Consider the following 20,867-nt stretch of genomic DNA (forward strand, 5'->3'; position numbering starts at 1 on the left):
TAAGCTTGCATTTAAAAGTAAAAAAAACCACACACAAATAAGGCCTTACCTAATAGTAACAGCTAGTATCGGAAATAGAGCTGCTCAAGTTCAGAGTCCAGATTAGCCTAACTTCTCTTTCAGTTCCAGCCCCACTTCAGATCCTACACCCCATTTCCAAACCTACTGAACATTTAAAAATTTCTTCTTACGTTTCTGAACATTTGAAGTCCGTAGATTGTGCCACAACTGATCTGGGGTAGACTCCTCTTTCTCAGCTACTGTCTCCTGAAAAGTAAATCAAAACATTCTTACTTACACAAAGCAGAACAGAAATCGTCATAATGACACCCTGATTTTGGTAGAAAAAACAAAACACCTGACATTGCTTGCTTCTCTCTGAGAAAATGCTGCTGAAGGTCAGGACACTAAGAATTATTAAACAAATAACAATTAGGGGATTTGACAGGCAGGTGAAAAACAGAAAACTTTCACAGATGGCATTTATGACGAATTTCTACACCATGAAAACAAGACTTACTTCCTCATGATCAGCAGCCAATTTCTTTTTTGTTTATACATTGAAGGGCTAACAAACAGCGTACTGAGCAAACTGCCCAAGGATCTAGTCACACATCAGCACCTAAAAGCTTCCCCTTGCAGTCTTTATAGTAACCTGCCTCTTCAGGTCTAGGAAGAGAAGTGCATCTTTAAAGTATAAAGAGACATTTGGCAGTCAATTTTACTAATGAAAATGTTACTCCTGCTAGAACTAGTCAGAATACAAGAAAGCATATCCTGTTACCAGGAGCTAGCAACTTTCTGAGAACCTGTTCATGACATGGAGTTGTGGACAGATGAATGAAAGCTAAAAGGAACCTGTGCAAAATCATTGCAGATGGACAGAAGTTAATCTGTACAGAAGATGTACTATACTTTTAGAGTAGGCATACAACTGAAGACCTTAACATTTAAGCAGAAACGTCCCATTTAGCATCTGTAACTAATTCACACCAGAATGTTACTTTATCAGATTGGATTTTGTTTCTCAGATTTTCAAGTGCAAATAGAAGAAACCTAGTGGGTGGGCACTTCAGGTTAAGAGCTAAAAATCTTCATTCCCATACAATAGAGCATACAACAGATTTCTATTTAATATGCAAGTTTAAAAACTTTCTGAATTTCAATTGAGGAACTTAAGAAGAACTTGCAGTTCGAATAAAATGTCACTGGAATAAAGAAAACACAAGAGGGCTCCAAATGATATCAGAGCTCCATGAAGCCGCAGTGCTGTAGGTGCTACACAAAGCGTTTCTTCCGGCAGTCTCTAGGAAGATTATAGAACTGCAGGTTCTGTAGTAATTTCTTCTCAGTCCTGCAACCTGGATGCAGAAGTTCTGCAATCTCAGATTCATTTCAGCTTAAAAGATGAAGCCATCTGTTTTGGAAATGGAAGCAGCCCTAGGCGCAGCAAGCTGAGGCTGCTACCACAGTACAACAAAACTTTTCGGGAGATTCCACTCAACATACCCCAGAGCCGACCACTCCAAAAATGTCCCGAACATCACGCACAGGATGCTTGTTCTTCCTCCTCCTAGACCGGGAGTAGGTATCTAACCTTCGCTGCACAGCAGCGGCCTGGGTCTTCGTCAGGGTGGAGAGCAGCACCACGTTGTCGTTTTCGGAGGCATGGTCCTTGATGAGGTCTGACAGGCCCGCGTCCTGGAGCCACTCAGCTTCAGCTTCTCCCTCTGCAAGACAATGGACAAGAAAGGGGAGCAAGAAGAGAAAGAAGAGCAATGTGAGTTCTTGAAACATCAGAAAACGGGAAGCCCAAGCCATTCCCTTTCTGGGATGGCAATGACTGAGAGTCACATCTTTGAAATCCTGCTCCCAGGTAGCTGGCTGAGTACCAGGCTTGAGCCAGACAAAAGACAGCACTTCAGGCAGCTGTAACTGTCCACACGCTCCTTTTTCCTCACCTAGGGTGAGGAGAGAAAGACTACGGAGATGTGTGTGCTACCAGGCCCCTGGTAATACACATGGTGGGCAGAAGGGGCACAACAGTGACTGTATGGCATTAGCACGAGGACTGCAAGAGGAACTGAACCCAGTGGGGGCTTTCACAGTATATGGGAGGAAAGGCAACTGTATTTGCTGAAATCTGCCTTCACACCGACTATCCACGCAAAGAGGAGCTGTGGCAGCAGGCACAAGTACACCAGTACGGTAAGTCAGAGCGAACAGCACTGCCTCCCTGGGCACAAAGGGTCCTTTGACAGCATACAAAAAGTCTGTGAGAAACCACACAACGTCTAACACTGCCCATTTGGCTTTCATACAATTCCCAATCCCTTGGCCATTTCTTTTAATTATTATTTATCCATATGCATGCCTCAGTATCAACTTAAAAAAAATCCAGATACAGATAGTCTGATAGATTCAAATGGATTTTATTTAATACACTTGCAGAATTATTTGCATGCACTATCACTGCTCCTTTACTGTATTATGTTTTTAAGTGGATTGCTACCCACACAGACATTAGACAAGAGTATTATTCTTGCTCTGTGCATTCACTTATGGCTGTATCTACTCAAAACACCTCTAAAATTAAAGACCATTCCAGTTCCAAAGTAAAGTGTGACAAGCCTGGAGACAGTAACAGCAGCATTATTCAAACAAGCTCAACTCCATGCCAATCTCCAATACAAAAGTAGCACTTCAAACACGGAAGACAATTTTCCCTTATAGGATGTGCCTTTTGTGCAAGTGGGAAAGTGCCCAGAGCATGGCAGTTACTTGAAACCCAAGGATAAAAGCAGCAATTTAGCAGCTGGCTTCAACTTGAATAGTGTGAACACCAGAGAGTCTTTACCTTTTCAATTTTAAGTACCACAATCATTCACTGCAGGCAACTCCAGCACAACTCTACCTAAGGTTATACCAGGAAAAGGAAAAAAAAAAAAAAACACAAAACAAAAAAAAAAAAAAAAAAAAAAAAAAAACAAAACAAAACTGAACTGACTGAAATGGAATAGTTCATTCCCATTCTTTCTTTCTGATGCAGACTGGTATTTCTTATCTATCACAGTTGCTTGGGCAAAACCTCATTATTGTTGCATCAATAAAAGCCACACAGATCATCTTATGAGATTAAATTGTTTAATTTTTTCTGGAGAGACTGCTGTTTTGTCACAGCACCTGAGAATGGAAGGAGCACACTCCAAAAGCTGAGGAGTTTACTGGAGTCACAGTATCTTTTTGCAAGTTGCATGAAAACAGAGCTCTATTGAGCATTACACCAGAGCAAATAGCAAACTGGCTCTCTCTCCCACATTGATTTTGGGCATTTCTCATGTCCAGTTCTCCAAAAGCTTAGCAGTTAAAAGCATCCCCACTGGCACTGCTCACTTGGTTACAGCTACTCATGCGTGTGTAGGGTTGGGACTCAATCACATTCGTGAATTCCGTCTATACAGCTATTTCTCCTACATCCGTGGTTTCACAGAAGCACAGCGTGCAAAAGACTTCTTTATTTTGTCCTTGGGAACTACAGGAAGTTAGAGTATTGCTTGCAAATTTTGAAAATATCCAAATCCAGTCATAACAGGAAACTAATCTAATACACAACACTAAGCAGAAGACCACGAGTCGGACATCCGTTTAAGCCTACTGCTCCATCCGATGCCAAAGCAGTTCAGATGTTAATTTCTCAATTTAATATTTTTGGCCCAATTATGTTTACCAGTAACACAAAGGGAAACAAGTAAAGTAGGTTATTTATGGGAAGAAGAGGAAAATCAGAGAGGAATAGGCCAGAATTGAGAAGTCCACAGCAGTCTGGCTGCAGATTCAAGCCTGGAGAGCTTTTAAACATTTGTCTTGTGAGATCTGGACAAGCAACATTTGGGGAAGGAGGCACAAACGGGAATAAATATGAAAACTAAAGAACATCAGTTGCAAGAACTGACTTGAAACATGAGCTAACCAAAACTAGTATTCATAACAATTATGTTTACTTTCCAAAAAATTGAATGACAGCTAAACATCCTTTGATATCAGACAAACATTATGTACAACTTCCCTCTTATTTTTCAGAGGAAGAGAAGAAACAGCCTTTGCAGATGTTTCTCGGAGATGACTGCATGTTATGAGGATACTAACAGATACTTTAGTGCCACCACCACATGCAATACACGCATCTGTTGTACTATGGGCCTTGGAGATAGCTGGAGCAAGTAGCTAAGAAAAAACTACACTACTCCTGTTGGAGAAAAAAAGCCAGTTTTTGCCCCTTTCAACTGTGGGTGAGGCCACAAGCACGAAACCCCAGCACCTTTCTGCTGACCCAGTTCTTCCCCAAGGTTACAGGCTGACCAGCTGTCAGTGGGAGGCCACGAGCAGCCTCCCATTTCACCACCCCTCACACGGGGCTCATCACCTTCCAACTGGGTCAGCGTTTCTGCGATGCCTTATCTGCACGAAGCCTCCGCGCCGTGATGGTTATCAGCACTTCATCACCGGCTCCAGACAGAGCTATTACCTGCTGCCCAAGCCCAGCTTCTCTGCCTGTATGCAAACAGCAGCAGTGCCTTCGGCCTGAAGCGGCCCAGCCACGCGGCCACCTCACCTGGCTCCGGCTGGAGGCTGCAGAGACACAAAGCCAGGAGGCACCAGCCCAGCCTGGCCTCCTGCATTTAGGCCAGCCTCGAGTTTCCCCTCATTATTTACCCTTCGAGCACAAGGCTCGCTGGCTGAACTCCTTCCCAGAAGGCACCCAGAGGCTGAGCACACCACGCCACCCTCCCTGGCCTGCCAGGAAGGCTTCGCCACCGGGAGCGTTACTTCAAGTTTGTCTGGTTACAAGTGCTAATTAAGCAGTTAGCTCTTACCTACGAGATTAACGCGCAGCATTACAGGAAACTTTTCTTTGTGTCCCTGCTTACACACAGCAACCAAATTGCCTCTAGCATATCAGTATTTCGGATATCCTAGACAGCCTTTCATCTAGTGGCATGCCCTCTTTTCCAGAGTCTCCTCCCTGACGCAGTCAGTTTCTGAGTCACTTTTGTATCTCTTCCAGTTCCAAAACACAAGCTTAAATCTTTGATGCTTGACAGTGGGCCTTGATGTTCAGTGTCTTGCCCATTATGGCCAGCACAGATTATCTTCCTGTCCTACTCTCCAGGGCCCCTTTATGAACCCAGCATAGTTATTTACCCTTCCCAAACACAGCATCACACCAGGACTTTCACTCAAACATTTCTCCATTACACTCATAGATCCTTCTCAGTATCAGGCCAGAACAACAGCTGTAGGCTGTGCAGGCTGCAATCCCATCATCCGGAATGGACACAGGAAATGTGAGAGCCCCAACCATGGAACCGCTTGGTGCTCATCAGTCCTCTGACACCCCAGGATATTTATTTTAACTCTCATGTCAAAAGGCAATCGGTACAGACTCCAATTATTCCAAAATCCTGGATAAAAATCAATGCTCTAGAAGGCCCAACTGAAACACCCCACATGCATAAAGTGATCTTTAAAAGAAAAGAAAATTAAAAGCAGTATCAGAAAAGTCTTGTGTGGATGTACTCTTGTCATACCCAGCATTCATTACGGTTCCTTGAACAGAAAATCAGAGGGGGAAAGTCTGCCTTCCACAAAGGCAGCTCTTGTAAAAGCCACTATGATAAAGTCTCAGGACCACTTACACAAACAACCCTTCCTAAATGCTGTTAGCTGTCAAGGCATGCTCACCACACAGCTGGTGCAAAAGGAATGAGGGCACCCACACTTAGTGGTGGCTGCTTTAAAAAGTCTGGAGCCACGAATGTACTTCTCACCCATCTTCAGTCAGCTTTTTTTCAGAAGCTGAAACTAGGTGAGGCCAGCACTCCTCTTCTGCGGGGCATTAACCATCATCCAGTGAAAAAAAAAAATAATCTCTAAATAAATATAACTGTGACTTGCCAGGTAACATTCTAACCATATGCCATCATGCTTTTCAACCATTCAGGTACACAAGAAAATTTTCAAAGACGAACATCTTCCTTCCTCCCCTCACTCCCAACATTTTTGGCAACCTACCCTCTTGTGCTTTGACATCTGCAAGGCTGCATTCCTCTTGCTCGGCTTCAGTGCTCTGTTTAATGTTCTCTACTTCCAGCCAAAAACTGTCCATTGACAAGTTGTCCAAAGAATCTACCCTGGAAGTGACGCTCTCTGACAACGGGGATACCAAAGGAGTCTTCGGAGGAAGCTGGTTCATTTTGCAAGGGCAATGTCTGGTACTGAGAGAGGAAGAGATAAGGAAGAGAGATTAAGCTACACATATTCAGGTACGGCATTCACAATACATCCTTTTTGATTAATGGTTACAGTAAAAGCCAAACAGAGGTAAGTACTACACTTCCTTTTGTTAGTCTTTGGCAATAACAGACAAGGTTGGGATCAAATCCACCAGAGCAGGAGAAAAAAAAAACAAACCCTACTATCCAAACACGTGAGCAGACACAATATCGGTACAAGTCCTCCTACGCTGTCCCTCCAGCAACCTCCGAGATACCTCCTGCGTTTCCCAGACTTGCTTCCAAGATCCCCCCGTAAGCTTGCTGTTTCACCCTCTAGATCCACAGACAACCAAGATGTTTCAAACTTCGCACACACGTGCTCTGCCTATCTGGCAAGCCCGACGACTCCCAGCCGCAGCAGATGAACCTCTGGAGGCTTGTCCCCTGTATGCAAAATCTGACACAGCTCTGTGCCCTGCAGCTCGGTTCACGCAATAAACAGCTCAGATGTTTGAGGCCCTCTTTTCCTGCCCAGACCAGATTTTTTGGCTGTGAAACAGTGGAAGCGTCCTGGGAAACCCAAACATACAGAATTTTCTTACCACCCTGCTGAGTAATTCATGGACAGCCAAAGTCCTGACTGGCGTTGTTCAGCTAAGCTTTCAACCTCCCTAAAGGAAGCTGTGAGTTTCTCATCGTTTCATAAAGAAATGCCTCTCCTAAAATGAATTTGTTCTTCTCTTCAAAGGGTTGCAAACCCTTTAAATCCTGCTGTGTATCTTTTTAAAAGACAAAAAGTAGTAGGTGTAAGAGTAGCCTACTTATATAAACACCTCAACGGTTTAACTTCGGAACGCAAAAATCAAGAGGCCGCATGCTATGCCAACTCGGCATGGTTTGAAAAACATTCCAAGAATAGCTGTGAACAGCCACCACTACAAAACACAGCGCAGAATCGCTTCCTAGTCACACGAAAAAAAAACAACAGTTAAGTCTTATGCTTTGACAGAACACGACAACGAAACCACCACCAAAATTAAATCAACCTCACAAGTATAGAAGGACTACAGAAGTTACTGATGGCAAAATATCTTGCAAGTTTTAGTTCCCTTCATTCTGGAAAGCCATTACTAGCAGTTCTGGCATGAACTGCTATTCTAAGAAGCATTTCAAGTCTTAAAATAACAAATGTGAAGATCCAAAAACTAGGAGGCACATGGTAGAGGACATTTTGCTCTTATATTTACACATGTACATGCATACTCTGCTTATACTTTTCTAACATGCATGCAGCCAGCCTCTCTCTTCTAAAGGTCAGAACTGAAGCGATAACCATCACTGCAGAACATCTGGAGGCAGCAACAGAGTGGAGAACACGAATAGTCAGTCTTTTGTTTGTTCTACAGGAACACAAAAGTTAAAAATTGAAAAGAGCTATTGCACCACACAGCCCACTTCCAACAAAGGCAGAGGCATTCTGCCTGCTTTGTTATCCATCCACATCTTTTCTCCCTTCCTACTCCTGGATGAACAGACCTGCAGCTGAGATTCCACTTCACAGCACGGAGGAGCACTTAAATATTCAATCTAAGATTTTATTATTGGTTTTTAACCTTCATAGTTCACATCCATTTTTCACAGCTCTCATACAACTACCATCCTAAATCATTATTTTCCTTTTAAACTTTACACTTAAGCTCTTTATCCTGGTGGGTAAAGGTAAAGAGTTAAAATTAAAACCAAGATCAGGAGTTAAAATTTTAGCTGACTTTGCTTACATCAACTCTTCAATACTCCTCTACATCTCTGCATCTCCTCGCATTTGGCTGCCAGCCTTCTCATAAGAGGATTAGGTTTAAACAAAGCCACCCCGCTACCATCAAAAAGCCTATTTCAGTACATCATTGCCATGATGTCCTGTTAGGTTGTTATAGGACAGTCAGAGATCACCACGTGCAACGTGAGTTTAGGAGGAGAATTTCTGATCACTTTGAGGGACGTGCTTTTTGGCCAGCATCACTTCCAGAAGCACCGACGCAGCCAAGTTTGCACTGCAGAGCAGTCTCTCAACACGTAACACCAAACAGGCTGAAGAGCTGCCTTACAAGCTGTCCTAAATTGCTCTGCTGGAGGCACTTAGCAGGCACGTAACTACTCCTCTCGCCATAAGCTGCCGTGGTGGGATCGTGCAGTGCAGTGGATATGTAAGTATCCTTCAGAATCTAAGTTACACAGATCAAAGTAACTCTAGAAGGTACCTCTCCTTCGTGTTCAGCCTCGTTTAGAGCAGGCTTATCTGGAATCCAAATGTCGTCTGTGGATTCACACCGGAACAGCATTTACATCCAGGCTGCAGACGCAGCAGCACCTACCCTAGCACAAGCTCTGCAGCAAGCCTGTGTCACCCGGAGCTATGGCAAACCCTTCTCCACACCTGCCACAGGCCTGCCTGGAAAAAATTTTAGAAGAAAAAAAAAAAAACAACAAAAAACAAAAAACACATGAACAACAACAGAAAGGCCATATTTTAGGATCTTCAGCTCTTTCAAAGGGTGACTTCACTCAGGTATTCCACACGACTTATCCAGACACCAGCTTCTGAATGCAAGCTTTGTCCATGAGGTACTAGGAGCAGGTGAAGGAATGCCCACCTAAAGCATTAGGGCAGATTCCTGGTGTATGTCTGAGAAGGGCCACAACATCCCTACAGTCCAGATCTTCAGGCTGCACTTCTGCCACCGGCTCTATCGGGTCTACCAGCACCTTCAGCTCCATATCATGACAACATAGCATGGAGCCAGGATGTGGCTTTGTCAGACACCAGGGGGAACTGCTGTAAGCACCCACATCCCACTGCAGCTCTTGCTTCTGTACCATCCACTGTTACTTTGCCTCCTTCCACTGGAAGGACATTCAGGTGAGCTAGAAATCCTTGCATCAATGAGCTCCACTGCTAATCACACTGCATGTCTCCTACAGGAGAGCCATATTCGAACTGTTTGTGGGTTGGACAGCCCAAAAGCCATCTGAACTTTTCTTCTCGACATCCCCACGGCGTGACGCACTATGCCTTGGTTCACCAACACACAGCAACCCTGCACAGCATTAGCAGGATCCAAAGCCCAGCTCTACAAGTCCTGAGCTCCTGTGGTTGTCCTGAAAGATGGGACAACACCAGAGCTAGTCAGACCTTAAAATTTAGAAAATGCTTTATTCTCTGGTCTGTTTTTTCTTGAACACGCTGCACAACGCTTTACAAATCCCACCAGTCAAGTGGAAGGTTAATTTCAGATTCAGTCACCTACCAGATTGTTCTTCCTCATTGCATTCCCAAGTCAGCAGAGGGCAATCCGTGACGTATGAACATAGCAACAGTTTAGATTTCAAGTGTAGATTGTTGGCTGAAAATGTTAATTGCTCAGTTGCAACTGGGCAAAGTGGAATAATCAAGTTCACTCAGATGCACTGTAAGCATTACAAAAAAGCTTAACATCAGTCAGATTTAAAAATTAACCCAACAGAGGAGTGAGCTGGGTAGAAACACCTAGCTAAGGGCAACCACTAAGGAACGACTCTGGGAAGACTGAGCATCCTAACGCCATCTCCTCCTCTTGTCTAGGAGAGCTAATTGCAGTGGGATTCATCCACCTGGCTCACCTACACATTCAGTCTAGCCTGATTTTACAGGATTAATAGCAGTTATGAGAAACAAAACTAGACTGGTGCGGTCCTTTTATGGTTCATTTTCCCATTTCTTCTACAAATCCTCTCTGAGCATTGGTAGCCCTTAAAGGCTGACTGAGTGTTGGTGGCTCACCAGCCCTGGGCTAGGACATGAAACCTCAGAGCAGTGTTTGATCTGTTCCTAGATACTGCCAACACACAGCAAATACATTGCAAACACTCAAGAAACTCTTGGCCCTCTTGAATATCAAAATAAGATAAACAGTGTTGCTTAGCATTTGTTCATTCCAGGGTTGAATCATTCTCATCAGAGACTTTCTCAAAGGATCAGAGCTGCCTGGACTGCTTCACTGCTTGCTCAACATCCTTTCCTCACCTACCAGATGAATAAATGAAGTTCCTTCTTAAGTACTGCAAACAGAACAGAAGGTGGCAAGTGTAAATGAAGAAAATGGAACTCCTTTAGCGCTGTTTCCAGGAGAAGTAAGATGAAAGAAGGCAACAAGAACAGAACAATGAAGTTATGTAAGGCACATGCAAGCACCCAGTTTAAGGGCATATCCACAAATGTGGAGCAAGCACAAGGAGACACAGGAAACAAAGAAACAGGCAGAATCTGAGTTAACCTCAAGAGCAAGCTACGAGCAGCACACTGAGTCGTATCATAGCAATTTGGATCACTAGCACAAAACAAAAGCTCTTTTGAAAGAAGAGAGTTGGAAATTATTTTATCTTGTTGCAATTTTTTGACAGATAAAGATGCTAAGTCAGAGAATAAAAATATGTTAACGTCACAAAACATGTGCACCAGCAACTCACGTCAAGGTCAAAAACAGTCAATGAGTACAAGAACATAAGATTCAAGGAAACAAACCAAGCATGCCTATGCAGGAAAAAAACCCTCTTTAATTTGCTTCCAAGTTCCTATCCCAAGCAAGCAGTTTAAATCCAGCTGAAGAACCAGGAAGATCAGACCATCGCAGTTCCGTAACATGATGGATTTTCTCATTTAAGATCAAGTGGTGAGATAAAGGCATCAAGAAATAATAGTCGTGAGGATTTTCTCTATTTTTTCTATATATATATATATATATATGACTTTCCTAAGTCATATATAGATATATCTACATACTCATACCTAAATATAAGTATATATGTTTTACTTAAAGAATTGGAAGTTTACACCTCAGTCATTCTTTCAAGTATATCAGTGTTAATGTGGTAACAGATCCCTGTTGAAAGACAACAGTCTACTCATCAAAATCTTAGATGAAGCATAACCTTAGGTGATGCACAATTTGGGATTTCATTCAGGCTTGCAAAATTACAAAAAAAAATAAACCAACATCCAATGCTCAGATAGCAAGTTTAACACCAGAGATGTCGTGGACACAAGTTCCATAACTTTTCTATGAACAGAACAGAACCAATTCATAGCAAGTCAGCTGAAGGTCTACCTCAAGAGAAAGAGCTAATGCAAATCTTTCAAGTCCTACTTTAAGGTCTAACTCTTCTTACAATCCCCCAAATTCCACACACAGCCTGCAGCACAGCCTGCCAGCTCCCCCTTCCCTCCACCTGTGGAGCAGAAGAGCGGTGCTGATGTCTCCTTTGGGAGAAAGCGAGAAGCACAGGGCTGTTCAAGCTTCTTGGACAAGACCATAAAGACAGACTAATTATCAAATTACTGTGGCAAAGAGGAACAATAACTTACCCAATATACCCCTAGCATGCTTTACTTTCCCTGGCTTAACAACCCAGAGCAGTTTAAGAGTCTGCATTACAGCAATCACAGCAGCAGCCTACCGCTGCTCACAGATCTTTGCATACCTGTAACCATACAGGGTTTGCTCCTACACACACTGCCATGCAGACTGTCTCAGGGTGTATCCCCTACAAAAAAAAATCACAGTGCCTCTAACCCTCCCTGCCTCGTGTGCCACTGCTGCCTAACACCACTTCTGTTTGTATGAAGGCATTTTATCACAGACTTGGCACCTACGGGACAACGCACTCGAAGGTCTGTATCTACAGCACGAGCCAGAAGAGTTAAGGTGTCACTTGTGCAGCCTGCTAAGAAGCTTAGGGCTTGTTTGCAGTACCACAGCAATCAGTTCATCAGGACGTGCCATTATGCAAGCGGCTCAGGGAGCAGCGTCAGCGACGGCTGTTGTGAAGAAGCCTGTTCTGCAAGCGATAAAGGGGACACGCCACATCACTCCGCATACGTGAAGAGCAGCGCAGACCAGAGCCAGCTTTCCCCCACACCACAGCCACTCCCCAGCTCCTGTCCTGACACCCGCAGTGACAGCAGAAAGACAACAGTCGTTATCTGTCCAGCACTACAGGGAGAAAAACACTTGCACATGGATGCTCTTGTGTAATGTGTCCGGACCTGGCCTCTGGAGGCTCCCTCTGCCACAGCGCTGCAGGTTTCGAATAAAGCACGGTTATAAAACTTACCTGAACCCAAACACTGGTATCACAGTGTTTAAGGGCAAAGAAACACCATCTCAATACTCCCATCTCAGCTTGTCGTCTGGAAGAGACCTACCTCCCCTCCCTTTAGGTAAGGGTCTAAATAAACAAGCTAAGGAATAGCAAAATTTGCCTAAAATCGCAGATCTGCCTGGAGGTGTCTCAGGCTGAAACCGAAAGCAGCACAAACACGGGACTGATAAACCCATGCAGACACAGCCAAATCAAAAACACTCCAAGCCCTGTTTAGTCTAGTCTGTTAGTTTAGGTGCCTGCCCCATTGCATTAAGGTTTGGGTTGACCTCAGGAGACGTAAGCCATACCCTCCCTCTGTTTGTTTCACCGTAAGGTCACCACGGAGGAGCCCAGGGCTGACTTTCCCTGCTGCAGCAAGGTAAGCCAAACAGGAAAGGCCCTGCACTGACACGGACATCCTGCAGGAGAAAGGGGCACGCGGTCAAAACAAAGCGTTGAGATTTAATGCGAGTTTGAACTGAGCTGCCATATGAACATATGAGAATCATTAATTAACGGTAGCGTTTCCAGCCCTGTTTCCATCTTCACGCACTGCTAGAACCAGGCACACCCCAACTCAGAACAGTTTTCCCTTCCAGCAGCTGCAAGGGCTCTGTCACACCAGTTTCTCCTACCAGCAGGGCACCAGCTTGCCAAACCCCACAGAGCAGCTAGCACCTCCTGCAGCACACGGGGCTCCTGCACGCTTGTTCCTTCCCATTGCCTCCCCCACGCAGAGCCAGTCCCACATCCCCCTGGGATGCCGTGGGCAGAGCACCCGCACGGGACTCTGATGAGGTGCTGGCACTCACGCTGCCCGTTAGGGACTTGCCTGTCACATCCCTGCAGCACGCGGTGCCAGGGACTTGAGCAAGGCCAGAATGAGTCAATGCCTCCCAGTCACTGAACACATCCCCAAAACACGCTCCTGCATTGAGCCACCCTCACCTCCTCACTTCACTTCCACTGCCTGGGACTCTAGGCAAGATGCTCAGCCCCTGTACACCCCTGGGGGACAGAGCAGGAGAGTGACCACGTGGCTTTCAGAGGGAAGATTAGGTTTGAATCCTTTACAAATAAGCTCAGAGCATTTTTTGACATGTCATTATTCATTAAAACAAAGACTTTTTAGAGAAGCACAGATTCACCCATACTGAACATCTTACAGCTGCTTCGATGTTGAACTTAGAGTAAGGATGACACCACTTGTTCTTGTCTCTCGTTGTAGCCCATTCTACCAGCCATACCTACATCAGAGCAGAGAATAAGTGAGTATGTGTTGCTCAGATATGTGGGAGCAGGCGAGAGACGACAAAGAGGAGACGAGAAGAAGCTGCTGGCCAGCACGCAGTAAGGAGGGGATGGGAGACGTGCTGCAGAACCGAGCTATGCTTCGTGCATAAGGGGTCTAGGGATGCTGGGGCATGGGAAAGACAGGTGTAAGTTCCTCGCTTGCATTTCTCAGGGGAGAGTTATCACACCGAAGACAAACTGCTCGGCTGTTACATCGCCATGAAAAGCCTCCGCTCAGTTAAGCCCTATAAATAGCGCTTCACTCAAGGCCATGTAGCAAGAGGAAGAAACGCTGGCCTTGCAGAAAGCATGCCTTCCAAGAACAACAGCCAGGCTGGGGAGCTGATCCGAGGCAGCTGCCGAGGGCAGGTTAACCCCACGCAGCAGCAAGGAGCTGCCTGCAGAGCCTCCTCCTGCCAGCACCAGCTCAGAGGAGCAGCACGGGGTGGGGAGAGCTGGGCCAGCACCTGCCTGTGCTCAGGAGCGCTCTGGAGACGTGACACCGCCACATGCTCCGCGTGGGAATCCAGTGAGCATCCCCGCAGCTACCACCGGGAAAACAAACAGTCATTAAAGACAATTAATTAGACCACGAGGATGTTCTGCGTATCGCTTCCCAGTTACCTCACTGCATGGGCACACGCTAGGTGTAAGCTACCACGGAAGCTGGTTATGCACGGGACACATTTCACCTGCTGGTTAGAGCTGGCTGAGCAGCTGCAAACTGCCCCTCGGTAGAGGCTGAATGTCACAGCTACAGAGCCGAGGGGGTGTTGTGGCTGCAGCACCTCTTCAGATCTGATCACGGAGGTTCTGGCACCAGTAAGGACCCTGGAACACAAATCTAACTTGCCTGGCAAAAAAAAATTGTTACTGGATATTTTGATTTCTCGAAGAAACCCTTCAATAACCTCTAAGGATTCATCTGATCCTCTTACACTTGGCTAAGTTTAAAGTCATTTACCATATTACTCCTGGCTATCTCCTTAAGATTTTGTTTTGAATCTCAAATTTTGCCTGGGATCTTTTCAAGACTTCCTTTCTTGCTTCTACGCACAAATCCAAAACAGACCAGGCAAAGTGAGAAGTCGGACACAAACATCAAAGCATGCTACGTTTATAAACAAGATGCTTGCGAGTGTATTCACACAGAACCAACACACTTAGGTCACCGCAGCAGGGAGACATTTCAAAACCTGGTGCAATTTTTAGGCTGATGCAAACAGGCTTTAAATGCGACCTTAAGTCAGTTACTGTGCTGTTAGCACCCAAAGAGGATGGTGTCTTTCAAGCAGGTGTTCACTTTTCAATTGTACCTTCCACATGGTTCGCAGAATATTTATAAATAAGCAGTTCTTACCTTCCTACAGATTCTGTAAGTAACTGAAAAGCCTTCAAAACACAGAAGCTGTGAAGGCATCTTTACTACTGAATTGTGAATATTCACAGCATTCACTAGCTCCCACAGCACCGCCCCAAACACACACACCTGCGGGTCTGACTTCCAGACTGACACCACTGGAAAAAAGCCATTATGCTCACACTAAATAAAAGGAATTTTTAACATGTTTGGTTTCCATACGCAAGGCAGCGAGAGCACAGTTTTAAAGAACAGCTTTCCAGAGGCAAGCGAGCTGTCACCCACCTCGTTTCCACCCGCCCTGCCGCGGGTCTCCCCGCAGCCTGCCCTGGGGAGGAATGCCCACCCGCTGAAGCCGTGCCGTGCACACCGAGCCCCGTACCTGCAGTTGCTGCTGCCCGGCGAGCAGCCAGGTGCCTGGATGGGCTGCAGCACCACTCGGGGCCTGGGGATCCGCGTCCTGGCCACCGCCGAGCCCTGCCTGCCCAGCCTGTCCATGTCCGGCGGGGAAGGGGCGCAGCGCTCAGTCCATCCACGCCGCACCAAGCCCAGGAGCCTGAAAGCGATTGCTGAGAGCTGCTCCGTCAGCTGGCAGGTGTCGCCGACTGGCGCTGCACCCAGCCTCTTCTCCAAGCCCACCTGTGGGACGCGGAGCAGAAGGCACCACCGGCACCCCTGCGACTCTTCAAGGCCAGGGGCTGAGCTGCCCACGCCTGTAGGACAGCTCTGAGGCAGCAGCCGGTGCTCGGAGGACTCAGGGAGTAGCGAGGAGTTGTTGCCAAGCCTGTGCCGAAGCTGAAGGTTGCTAAATATTAACCAGAGTCACAGCCGTGTGAGAGGAGTAACTCCCACAAGCAGCGCTGGGAAGGAGGAGCCACACACGGGATTTGCTCTGCCAAGTTACGCTCCTCAGTAACAACTCCTTAGGTGTAAGAGAACATCAAGGAGAAAAAAATCTGCCTGGGTGTAGGGTGGAAGGGAGGCAGCAAATAAAAAGCAGCACACCAGCAACAAACAGAGCACTTACAAGAAAGAAAAAAAGAAAAAGCCAGGTCAGCAAACCCTGCCGTAGCTCAGCACTGCGTAAATCACAGCTTTGTGGAAGACACCGGTGTTGAAAGAGCAGCACAAACCCAAGCCACCTACAGAGGGGATTTCGCAAGATGCAGATCCCTATTTAAGATCTCATCAACAAGCCATACACAAACGAGCCAAGGGTTAAAGCCCTTTCTCTCTGCCGTGCCCACAAGGCTTTATTCCTATTTGTTATTCCCATTCTCCCCACCAAACCCCCTCTCACAGCGTTTCTCTTCCCTTCCCCTGATATTTATCGTCCTCACTCCTGCGGCTAAGGTTACAGCTGACTTATTTGTTTAAAGTTTCCTTAATGAAGCCATGCAAAGCGATTTAGCCCAGGTAATAACGCGCTGGGTTCCCCATGCTCCCAGCAGGACTGGCTCCATGGTCAGCCTGCTTTGCCTGCCACAGCCTGAAAGGGCAGCAGCAGCTGCTCCAGACAGCCCCTCATGAAAGCATGCAAAGAAGCTGTCCCAGTTTAGTTCCCGACCCATTAACGCAGCCCTTATTTCAGCCACTGCTTTAGTCTAGACACTTTAACCCCACCTTGCACCCCGCAGCCGATCTGCCCCAGCAGTAACACCGCCCGGCCGCCCCAATCCGTGCCAGGACCCATGAGCAAACCGCCTGACAGCTTGGTTTTGGGAGAAGATCAGCCCAGATAGCTGGAGCTGGCTGCCTCTTCCCAGCACACCCCGGCTCTTGCACACACATCCTACATTAAATTTCTTATTCAGCTTGTTCACCACAGGTGGTCCTCGTGAGTAGCACCAGGGATCGAATTCACGACGCAGGTTGTCTGTGTGGCTTCTCCCCCACCAAGACAAATCACAGACAGCATCAGCCTGGGAGAATTCCAGCTTGGGAAAGCCACAGCTGCAACAAAAGCCCATCCATGAGCTGCAGCTTGCACAACAGCTCTGAATTACACGAGGGCAGCGCTTTGTAAGAACGCACCCAACGCAGAGACCTCCCGAAGGTGCAAAAAGGCAGGGAAACCTTCTCACCCTCCCGCTCAGGCTCACAGGCCGAGGGGTGCTGCAGAGCCAGGTGTGACAGGAGGAGGCACCGCGTGTGAGCACAGCCTGCCCGGCGTTCGGGACAGGACAGCCAGGAGTGGCAACACCAGGCAGATTTACGAGAGGAGATTTGGCTGCTCTGAGCCTGCTGGCTTTACCACTCGAGGAAGCACCGGTCCTGCCCTGGGACCACCCAGCCCCTCCAAGAGGCTTCCCACCAAGCACACCTTGCCCTAAGCCTCGGTTGCACAAAAGCACACAGAGGCTGCCAGAACCGGGGGCAGATGACGACAGCCTGTAACTGCGTTTATTTTATCCCTCAGCTGTTTTCCTTCTCATTACATCGCCTTTAAGAACTGCAGCCAGATGCTTTTACTTTTTGGTAGGTTTTCAGACAGACCGGCTCTGTCAGGCGCGAGGATGAGCCAGCTCCATCGTCACAGGCCTGTTGCAAAATTGGGGAGAATTTAAAGCATACAGGATGAGAAGAGAATTCTTTAATGGGACGTTTAATTGCTCACACAAAGCAGCGTGCAAGCACTGAAGAAAAATCAAGATCTCACTGACTGAGGCACGCACACAGCAGCTGTACCTCCACTACTGCCTTTCGCACCTTCCCTCCTGTCTGGGCTCCAGCTCTTCGTGGTATTCGAGAGGAATGAGCAGCAAGTTTGTTTCCCACTTCATGAGAAAGGGAGAAGAATAGGACAGAGGGGCCAGATGAGCCTGCAGTTGAGGATGGACCGGATCAGGCTAAATACTTCAACCCGGGTTTTAAGCTTTCATTCACCAGGAAAGACTTCCTGGTGGCATTAAAGATGAGCCAAGCTCACCGGGCCGAGCTCACCTTACTCACACATGGGAACAAAGAGACGTACCAGTGCTCCCAGCAGGCACAGTTAGTTCCAGTGACTCACTGGTACAAGCCCAGCACTGCCAACAACACGGCTTTAGTGCAGGACTTCGTTCTGCAGGGACCTGTGCACCCTGCCAAACTGACATGACTTGGCTTGCTCAGGAAACTTTTTTTTTTTTCCTCCAGGACCAAAAAAAAAAAAAAAGAGTGGAAAAAATCCCACCCACTTTCGGATAGTCGGGAATTCCAGCTGAGCAAAGCATGTGATGCCTGGAGACCTGAGGCCAGGGCCTGTGAGTCTGGGAGGGCTGCACCAAGCCTTTGCCCCGACAGAGCTCCCTGTCAGCACCTGCAGGTCGGTGTCAACACGAGCTGCACTGTGAGAACTTAGGTCAGCATTTCATCCCCAAATCAAACCTAAGTCAAAGGCACTACAACCTGAAGAAGAGCAAAAAGCCTGAATGCAGCTGAAATCCCTTAAACACCATTCATTTTCCTTGGGGAGGTTCATTTTTATGGAGTCCAGATTATTAGGAAAACCTGAAAATAATTTATCCCCCTGCTCCACTCCATCACATACCAAGAAAATCCCCAGGCAGCATTACCCACCCGCCACGCGGAGCCATTACGCTTAGCAGATTATTCCAGTTTCTGGAGCCACCAGGGCTGTGCCATTACCCAAGCCCCAGCTTGCTCGCAGCCCGGCAGGGAGGCAGCACCCAGGCTGTGCCTGGGGGCAAAGCGTTCAGCTGCAGTCGTGGCTGTGCACCAGGCCCCAGCTACCAGCAGGCAGCCTCACGCAGCCTCACTGCCCTGCCCTCGGCTGCAAGATCAAGCAAACATCTCCCAGCCAGCAAGAAACGCAGCACTCAGACCCTGGGAGGTGCCCCAGCTGGTGATTTTACTCCGTGGTGCAAGACACAGTTTTGTCATCTCACTGGGAAAGCTCCCCAGCTCCCGCTGGTATTGCTGCATCAACCCAGGGGGTGGCAGAGGTCCTGGCCCTCCAGTGCTGCCCCTTCACCCTCCCTGCCCCGCTGCTCTGAGGATGGCTCAGAGCCCGTAACAAACGGCTCCGACCCCACTTACTGTAAAACAGCCACGAGCTCCGTGTCACGGCACGTAAGCTGCTTTGCTGCGCCGAAGGGTTGCAGCAAACAGAGGATTAGGGAGAGCTTCGGGCGGTGGGTGAGCAGCAAGAGGGGATGATTCCTAAGCAGAGCTTGTTTGCACACAAATAGCTATCAATCTTCAACTAAAAATAAATAAAACAGGTATCAGCATGGAGGTGATGCTGCAGCGGAGCGGGATGAGCAGGCAGAGGCAGAGCCGCTCCGGCACGCCCCAGGCAGCAGCCCCAGCCCCGAGCAGAGATCCCCACGCTGGCCACACCAGGCTGCACGGCCACCTCCTGCTCCTCTCTTCTTACCATACATTGAAACCGTGCACAAGAACGAGCGGATTAGGTGCGAGAAACTGCAACATGAAAGCCATAAAAATAAGTTAAGCAGATTTCCTACAAGCACCACTACCCACAAGGTTATTTGCAGGCAGTTCACCACCTCGCCTTGAGGACGAAGGCAAAAGGCAAAGAGCAGCCAGCGGCCTGCAGCCCCAGCCAGCCTGCCACAGCTCAGGGGAGTAAAGGAGGAGGAAGAAGCCAGCGCTTTTTACACGTGTATATTTAGATAAGTGAATTGCAATGTTGTTTAAACCTAATTACTACTGTAAATGTAATTTAAACCACCCAAAACATTTCCACTGCTGAAGGAAGAGCTGTAACAATAGGAGGAAGTGCTAAGACACAGCAGCTATTCTTAATGCACAAAAACACTTATTCTGATGAATAACCAGGGCCTATTTACCTACTTAACTTGAATGTGCTTCTGCCTCCTGGGCATTTTCAGACTGCAAAATGAGAAACCTTCGCTGGTTTGCGAGGCTGGCCTTGTTTGCCTCCCCGTTCAAACACACGCCTGACACCTACTGGGTGCCTTGCCTTGCAAAAACCCTCTCCTCCCTTCACACCCCTCACTCTGCTTTCTGCAGATTGGATTTCCTTCCTATTTGGGGAAAGGGATGGGGCAACAGCTGCAAACAGGAGGGCCAGAAAGGGGCTCCCTCACTCTGCCGCCCCAGTTCTCAGCCCCACGCCGTGATGTGCTAGGCCGTCACCTTGTTTATTTCCTCACCACAAAGTCCCCGTGAGTCAGGGTGCTGACAGGCATCCCACGGGAGTTCGGGCCCCAGGAATGCCAGGCAGCCGCTCTCAGAAGATGTGCACATGGCACAGCTCCACGGCCGGCACGGGAGCAAACGCTTCCGAGCTACCAAGGCGATGAGGCAATGAACAACTGACAGCCTGACTCAGGCCAGCCAGAGCTTCCACACGGCTGCTGAGACAATGGGAGGGGAAAAAAACTTGGTTATTTTGCTTGTTTGGACTGATTTTACAACCTTACAAGATTTAAGTCTCCCCAGAAGTTTTTATAAATAATAAAGTATTCCTAAATAATGAAAACTGAATCCACTTACCTAGATGCTCCACATTCTTTCAAGATCCAGAGGAGAACAGCTACTGTGCGGGTCCCTGCATACTCCTGGACACAGGACGTTTGCTTCGGAATTGAATGCCCCTCTGCTCACATGCGGGTCTCTCTCCTAGGAGCAAAGAAAAGCTCCCAAAGGCTGCCAGGGGGCTCCCACCTCTCGGGCTGCAGTTCAGTTGGAGCTTGCGGCCAGCCTGTGCTGCCCACCCTCTTCAACTGCTCTGGAAACCCGTCCCCGTGCTGGTCCCCAGCACGGAAACG

At 47.5% G+C, this 20,867-nt stretch overlaps 1 protein-coding gene across 11 annotated transcripts in view; it reads right to left on the reverse strand.

Moving 5' to 3' along the window:
• The window catches only part of ARHGAP40 (Rho GTPase activating protein 40), a 38,427-nt gene that overhangs the window by 10,499 nt on the left and 7,061 nt on the right, over positions 1 to 20,867 (reverse strand). For 2 of the 11 annotated variants that reach the window (XM_084296544.1, XM_084296538.1), the window contains exons 1-6: positions 20,593 to 20,849; positions 15,488 to 16,027; positions 14,213 to 14,290; positions 6,073 to 6,275; positions 1,510 to 1,730; positions 192 to 267 (exon numbers count right to left, since the gene is read on the reverse strand). In XM_084296544.1, the coding sequence (XP_084152670.1) occupies positions 192 to 267; positions 1,510 to 1,730; positions 6,073 to 6,275; positions 14,213 to 14,290; positions 15,488 to 15,603 (694 nt within the window). In that variant the 5' untranslated portion in view covers positions 15,604 to 16,027; positions 20,593 to 20,849. Of the gene's footprint in view, positions 1 to 191; positions 268 to 1,509; positions 1,731 to 6,072; positions 6,276 to 8,533; positions 9,195 to 12,760; positions 12,872 to 13,606; positions 13,853 to 14,212; positions 14,291 to 15,487; positions 16,028 to 17,793; positions 17,824 to 20,592; positions 20,850 to 20,867 lie in introns of those variants that run through there. The other 9 variants (XM_084296543.1, XM_084296540.1, XM_084296541.1 and 6 more) reach the window with 9 other exon arrangements.

The sequence above is a fragment of the Netta rufina genome (genome assembly GCF_964035555.1).
Source record: "Netta rufina genome assembly, chromosome: 16".
Classification (NCBI taxonomy): domain Eukaryota; kingdom Metazoa; phylum Chordata; class Aves; order Anseriformes; family Anatidae; genus Netta; species Netta rufina.